Source organism: Montipora foliosa, chromosome 6, assembly GCF_036669935.1.
Source record: "Montipora foliosa isolate CH-2021 chromosome 6, ASM3666993v2, whole genome shotgun sequence".
Taxonomy (NCBI): Eukaryota; Metazoa; Cnidaria; class Anthozoa; order Scleractinia; family Acroporidae; genus Montipora; species Montipora foliosa.
In genome coordinates this window covers 33,009,519-33,017,018 of record NC_090874.1, presented here as the reverse complement: position 1 = coordinate 33,017,018, position 7,500 = coordinate 33,009,519, and the positions used below count along the sequence as shown (strand labels likewise).

Sequence of the window (7,500 nt, the reverse complement as noted above, 5' to 3'; positions counted from 1 at the left end):
CTTGGCTTTTTCAGAAGTCTTTCGCGATTATTCAGTCTCGTTCACGTTCTGCAATGTGGGCGAAGTATCCTAAAAGTAAATTGGTACGAGCGGTTTCTGAGTGAAAATATAGAATGAAAGATCTCCGTTGCATGCTTACGTTGTTGTCAAAACTTCAAATTTGGTGATTTCACGTGGGCGTTATGCAGGGGACCGCTAAGATACTTGCTAAAATCAGCGCTGTTGCAGTACGATTATTTATGCCCTTTTAACCAATGATATTACAGTTTTGTGGCGATGTCGTAGTCGTAGCCGTCGCCGTCGCCGTTTCTTAAATTCCCTATTGGATACTTAGAGAACGTTACCATTCCGAAGTTGGCCATGATATTTCAATGAGTAATCCTTACCTATTTGTAAGGGCTTTTTTCGTTTGAATGGGCTAATCGACGTCTCCATCTATTTTCCTTAATGCTGGCTTTAATGTTTCAGTAGATGAAAAAATTCAAATTTTATTGACCAGCAATTTGACTACTTAAAATCGTTAGCTGGTTAGCTATGGAAATTGGAAATGGAATATTACCTTCTCCACGTATAAAATACTTAAAATTTATGAAGTCACTGTGTTGCTTAATTCTACAAATTTAACACATGTACAGAATGTATATAAAATTCCTCGAAATGCCGCAAGCCAATTATATTCTTTTCTGGTGTATGATGAAAGTGTCTACAAGTTGTTTTTTTGGAAAGGAAGCAAAGAAGAAGAGGAAAATGGGTCAGTGCTGGCCTACTGTTATTGTTTTTGCTGCCCTTCTTCGCGTAGCCTGTTAACAACTTACGGAAGAATTCCAGGGTATAGCAAAGGCGTGGAAATGACACGGTGTCACTCAACTGGGCATGGAAATTTAAATCCCACAGAAATGAAACCTAAAATTCTGCAAATTTGTTCGTGTTCGAAGGCTTGTTTGAAATTGTAATTTTAAGTTGGACAAGGAGTTGAAGAACTCTCTCCTTTGAACTGATGATGTCAACCAGTACACCAGGGGCTTCGGCGAGTTTTACCACCAAAAATGGCACTTTCCATGCCAGTTTTCAGACCTACAATCTTGGACAAAACCTGTTGAGAGACAGAGACATTTTGGGTACTCCAGAAAATCAGTCAAATCTTTTCCGTTTAAAAACCGCCCTATCCCCTCTCCCCAATCTCAATGTTGATTTATATTTTGCTCGGAAATATACTGTAGGACAGATGACAATATTCAAGACACCAGCTTTCCCTGACTGAAAACCGTGTGTTCCCTTGTCTATGATAAAAATGTTTAAAAGGACCAGAGCCATGGCATATTTTGTACTAAAGTAGTGTGTTGTTACTCGACAGTTAGCTGGAATGTTAGTTGTGGAAAACGCTCAGGAATCATTGTTTGGCCGTAATTTTAATTACTGCAGAAGTTAGAATTGTCTGCATTTATTGTTGCCGCGAGGGGACGCAAGTTACTTCTACGGTAAGTACCGTTTCGCGCTGAGATCGTTTCCTTGCGGTCGGGATAGGCGTTATAATCCCCCATGTCCGAAGAAATTTTCTGTTATCTCCCTGCATCTACCAATGTGATATTCCACATCTAATATTTACAAATACGTGTCTCAAACATCTGGAAAATGTTGTCATTTGATCAATACCATTTCACGTTTCACAATTTAACAGATCAAAGGTATGTTTGTAATTATTTTCGTGAAGATGGCGCAAAAAAAGGGTTTCAGTCCCTTTACCCGTTTATGCTCTGAAATAATATTTGTGTCATAAGTTCACATCAATACTTCAAAGGCGGGAATTTTGTGATTTCACACTTTCCGGAAAAAAAATTGAACAAGTACACATTGGATTTCTTGGCTGATGCAAAGAATCATGGAAGAGCTTAATCTTCCGCCTATTCCAACCTTGGCCACGTCCTTTCGTTTTTGGCAGGAATACCTCGACAGTTAAAATTACGAAAAAAAGCTCCCTTTACGACGACGGCGCGTTTAGTCAATTAAAGAAATTCGTCAACGAGGAGGAATCACGATTTTTCCGAAGACGTCAGTGGAGTTGTTACTGGTGCCAAAACCCGGTCAAAAAAAAAAAACCTACCGTAAGCACATATATAGACCCACACGTCAAGCACGAAGAGCTTATCTGCCCAGCTGTTTACCTAAGTAACCTGGAGTAGGTAAATCAATTCGATCTTTGACGCAACAAATAAATCACTAGAAGAACTCATTACTGGGTTGCCTATGGCAAACCCAGTCGAGGTCTGCGTTTAGTTTGTTTGTTTTCGTTTTTTTTATTTTTACTGGGTTGCCTATGGCAAACCCAGTCGAGGTCTGCGTTTAGTTTGTTTGTTTTCTTTTTTTTCTTTTTTTCATTTTTTTATTTTATTTATTTATTTTTTTTCCGTGTCGGTAAAAGTCTTGCCTGTCACTCCCCTGGTATTTTCTTAGGATCGAGAGGGTAGTGGAACTGCGTCGATTTCTCTGGTGGACACAGTAGAATCATTAACTTAGCCTGCGTCGAAAGTCATTTAACGCGAATGGCGTTTTAGTGGATCCTTAAACAAAATATACCCTTATGGAGCTCAATAATGAAAAGTCAGCAGGAAGGGTTCACAGGCCTGTTGGAAGCGTGCTTGAGTTTCAACAAAATGAGCCCCAAAATCAGTGAAAACTTGTGACGCAGATGAATAATAAAGTAGCTGCTATTTCCAAAATGATGGAATTACCTGGTTATAAATAACGTCGTACGCGTCTTGGAGAGTAAATTTTGACTTTACATAAACAAGAGTTGGGCGATTGTGATCTTTGTTTTGACTTCGCTCATTTCATTTCAAACTTTATGACACTTGACGGAAAAAGAAACTACACGTAACAAAAACCCGGTATGTTGCCATCATTTGACACAGATGCTTCACTGTTTGGCGAGTAAACATGCCAGGGTAACTTAATCACGGCGCCCGCCGAATTCCGGCCATGTCACTTTCGATTTTGCAATTTACTTAAACGTAGCAAAAAATCTCCCAAAATGTTTGTCGCTGATCGTAACTTTTTATATTCTATATTCACGGTTCAAAATTAAAGTTGTTTTCATGTCGTAAATATTTTTTCATTCTCGATCGACCGTCCCGGAAACTTCCTTCTGCTCTTTCTAAAAACTGTGTATCAATTGTTATTTGCTTTTTCATCAATATTTGTTTTGCATAAAGCAAGCTAACAAAATCTGTACCTTGCTGAGTTCGCATTTGTTAGCGTTAATAGTATTTTCGGTCAGATGCTTCTGTTTTTCATGAGGGGTTTATTGTTTTGGTCTCCCATCCAAACACTAACCCCGCGGAACAGGGCTTGACTTCAGTGAAATTTAGTATTACAAAACTGTCAGATGCTCAGAGGGCACACTTGTGGTGAAACGAAGTTGTGAGGGAACTTGAAAATTATCAACATGTCAGCCCAGAAGCCAATGTTTCTCGCTACTCTTTTATTTTTTATTCTTCAGAGACTGGAATGCTGTATTTCAATACCACACAATTCAGTGCCTTCTGATTTTCTGTAGCATGTACCACAGGCAACCCAGTGTATGCACGGAAGCATCTCGTTTAATAAGAAAATTGCTGAAATTTTAGTATGTACCTTTGAAGATCATTATTAGCACTTACAATCTTAAGTTATTTCCAGTTGAGTTCCTTGAAAACGCCAGTTTTTTAAAACTGGTGGACTCCTAGCTCTGATTCCTCTTTCGACATCCTCATTAAAATAAAACTCGATCGGTAAATATTGGTCTTCTTCGTGTAGTTGTAAGCGCTGTAAAATAGAGATCTTTTAGAAAGTTTCTTCGCCGAAAAATGTGAGTTTTAACAAGTTTTCTTTTCGCTGTTTCAATTTTCCAGTATCAGTTGAATTACCAAAACGTACGATTTTAATCTTTTATCTTTTATTAGGAAGCTTTCGGTTACGTAGGTGGTTTTCAGAAAGGTCCTACTGGGCACAGCTTACTGAGTCATGGTTCATGTTTTTTTTTACTTCACACTATTTACAAAAGAGGTGTATTGATAAAAAGCTATGAAAGTTAAGGTCTATTTAATAATTAAATAGCTAAAATAATAATAATAATAATAATAATAATAATAATAATTAACAATTATTGGACGAGGTTGAGCAAAATATTCTGATTTGTCAGTGGCGAGCAGATCAATTATTTGATTAAATAATTGATCTGACAAATCACGATCAAGAGATCATGATTTCTTGTCACGATATTTTGCAATAACCGAATTCAATAATTGTTTTATCATTCGATCACCGAGTTTGTTTTTTGTTTTTGTTTCCGGGAAGCCGTAAGCGCGCGCTGCCTTGCAGAGTCGAGTAATGGCACCAATCAATTGGCTTCCTTCTCACCATAATTATAGACATCAGCCAAAATCCCCGGAAACATTTACTGCAATTTAGCCGTGTTTGCCCCTCAACCAAGATGGCGTCATTAACCGTGTTAAGGTCTATTGGCCACCACCTACTTTAGAAGAAGTGATGAAAACATGCTGAGTTTAATCAACACTGGATTGTGGAGCATAACACTATTGATTATGGTAAATTGAAGGAGAATTTGTTTATTGGCATGACCTTTTCTGGACCTATCTAGTGATATAATAAAATCAAATTAAAGATATATATTTAAACTGAGGAAAGACTATGAAAAATGAATGAAAAGAAAGCAGTTGGGGAAAAGAAGAAAGCACACAACAACCAAACAAGCAAGGAGCAGGAAAACGAAAAGCAAGCAAGCATAAAGAAGGACAAACAAAAAGTAAAGCAAGGATGGAGGAATGAAACATACATAAGTATTCGAGTAAACATTTGAGTAGTAAAAAGATCAAGTCTCCCGTGATTGACAACTGATTAGATTGGTTTTTTAAAGCTGTTTATTAAATTCGTTTGAACTAAGCAGAAGTATCCTAGCGTGAATAATTCTTAAGCAGAAGTATCTTAGCATGAAAAATTGGCGAGCAGATGTATCTTAGCATGACAAATTGGTAAAAGAGATTTCTTAACCTGAGGGTAATTGAATATCCTTTATTCGACTTAATTTACGCACTGTAAATCACATATGAGAGCTTCACACTTGCTTATTCTCGGTCTGGAGAAATCCGGACTGGCTTCTAGAATCTTGTGACGGGTTGAGCAAAGTAAGTTGCTTTATTTTTGTAGACCTCACACTCCCAATTTTTTCCTTTAATAGCTTGATTTAAAGAGTTGACGTGCGGCAGTGCGGCCTAGTAGGTATGGCTTTTGCCGGGTTAAAGACTCGTTCTGATCACTCGTTAAATTTGATCATAGTTGTCCCTGGCTCAACATCCCGGCCGCGCTTGTAAATAGCCAACTGGTTTGCCTCCAGCGGGTTGGGTTTCTAAACAGTTCTTATTTTTTGCTGTTCAGTTCTGTCGTTTCGTTGATTGTGTTTCATTGGCCCTGAAAAGCGTACATGGGGAGTGGTCACTTAAGTATGTATGCATGTATGTAAGTTCAATTTACAGAGGCAAGGAGTTTCTCACAAAGATATTTCCCCATGCATGCGAACAGAGTCAGTTGTAGAAAGTGCTGTTGTTGAAATCGACCCGACCATAAAGACACGCATTAAGATACGTCTAGCGCACTTTTATCGCTTCGAATTTTATTCAAAAGCTCGTGCCATACCAGGCTAATCGTTAGATTATCGAACTGGATTATTTTACACGATATTGTTTGGTTCGTCAGCTGCTGCTTACCAGCTGCGTTTGCGTATGAAAAGAAAGACACTCGTAGCCCTTAGACATTCCAGAGAAAGGGGTGAGGTAAGTTATGTGATCTCGTCTCCCGAAATGAAATTCCTCAGTTGCAACTGCTTTCTCCAGCTCATCTCTTATCCAGATATTTGCGAAAAACTGGTCATTAAACTGCAGAGTACAAGCGAGCATAGCAGTATACGTTAATTACCCTAATACGTAATTGCCTTTTTTTGTAGCTGATATGTGGCATCACTACTCATTTCTGTCTTCTCCACTCAGTGATAACAATTTTGTATCTTTTCTTTTTGGTATCCAAGACAACAGAAGCGAGATAAATATGCAGATGCCCGCAGTGTTGGCGTTTTCTATAGTGGCCTCATGTGTCCTAAAATGCTATGTATCAGGTGCGTGTTCGTACATTTAAAATGCCAAAAGATGAAAAGAAAAGAAAAATAAATTTTGTTACGGTAGTGTGATCGAAGATCTGAAGGCTTCAGAATACCAGTTCGCAATTTTATCAGGAAATCATGGGTCATTGCGGAGCTGCATGAGGTTACTAAATCCTCTGTTTCCTTTCAGCTGGCTTCGTCCATCCAGGAGAAGCAAAACACTCCAACCGAAATCTGGGTAAGCACATTCAAACAATTTGTTACTCCAGATTGCATACAGTTTCTTCAGTATCAGCCAATTATTCACCCCCAGGGTTCAAAATTCTCAATGAAACTCTTGGCTCATTTTTGTCCCTTTCAGATTTCCCCCTTGAGCCTAATGAAGACGTCGACGATGACGAAGGCGATGGAATGGTGGAAAACATTGAGGAAGCAGTTGGTAAGTTTGTTCACAATCCTTCTTTTTAACGCAGATCGGTCTTTCACTGGGGAGGGTAAGGACTGGGAGGGGAGGCGTTACCTTTTTGGAATGAAACTGTACGAAATTGGTTTTTGGATATTTAAAGCGAACCGGTTGAACATCAACCAGTCTACAACCAACTTAAGCTCACTATTTATTGTCTGTTCAAGAACATTCAGCAGAGAAATAGATACTAGTGTCATCAGTAAATTAGTGAATTCTACTGAGACTAGATCTTGTGGGTAGATCATTTATATACAACAAAAGTAGCAAAGGTCCTAACTGCACACAAATCCTTGAGGAACTCCACATGTAACAGGGACTGAAGTAGAACTATAACCATTTACGGCATTAGCACATACGAATTTCTCTCTTTTGGAAAGATATGATCGAAACCAGTCATTAGCAACACCTCTCGTGTCATACTGGTTAAGCTTGTGTAACAATATAGAATGATTAACAGAATCAAATGCTCTTCTTAAGTCAAGAAAATTCCCTTTAGTCAATAGAATCACTTATAGATTTTTGATAATTCCATTTGTTTCAAAGATCAATAATCTTCTAAAACGTCGCTATAATCTCGTCTCAAGCAAAAAAACTTTTCTAGGCCAAGAAAAAAAATCAGGGACCGGTTGTAGTGCTGGCAGGATAAAACCATTGCTGGTATAATGAAGCGACATTTTTTGGAGTTTTTACGCATATAGACCCAAGTTTCCATCTAAACAGCCACTTTACTGAGAGTTCTATCAACGTATGTATTTAAGTTTATTTGTCATCCTTTACCAGGGTGTATACGCGGCCATTTTCAATACTTTGTCTCTCTCGTTTCACGATCATCAAATTAAGGAAACCCTTTAGAAGATAAAAATGGTCATAAATCACTCCAAAGAAA

At 38.3% G+C, this 7,500-nt stretch overlaps 2 protein-coding genes across 4 annotated transcripts in view; both read left to right on the top strand.

Moving 5' to 3' along the window:
• The window catches only part of LOC138007159 (coiled-coil domain-containing protein 186-like), a 33,380-nt gene extending 32,791 nt beyond the window's left edge, over positions 1 to 589 (top strand). For both annotated transcript variants that reach the window (XM_068853916.1, XM_068853915.1), the window contains one exon: positions 1 to 589. This exon is cut by the window's left edge and continues 712 nt beyond it. The gene's annotated coding sequence lies outside the window, so the exon portion shown is untranslated.
• Positions 590 to 5,035: 4,446 nt separating this feature from the next.
• Positions 5,036 to 7,500, top strand: part of LOC138008996 (uncharacterized) — a 15,473-nt gene continuing 13,008 nt past the window's right edge. The window contains exons 1-4 of one of the 2 annotated variants that reach the window (XM_068856291.1): positions 5,036 to 5,180; positions 6,077 to 6,163; positions 6,339 to 6,386; positions 6,510 to 6,587. In XM_068856291.1, coding sequence (XP_068712392.1) covers positions 6,097 to 6,163; positions 6,339 to 6,386; positions 6,510 to 6,587 — 193 coding nt within the window. In that variant the 5' untranslated portion in view covers positions 5,036 to 5,180; positions 6,077 to 6,096. Of the gene's footprint in view, positions 5,181 to 5,318; positions 5,826 to 6,076; positions 6,164 to 6,338; positions 6,387 to 6,509; positions 6,588 to 7,500 lie in introns of those variants that run through there. The other variant, XM_068856292.1, reaches the window with a different exon arrangement.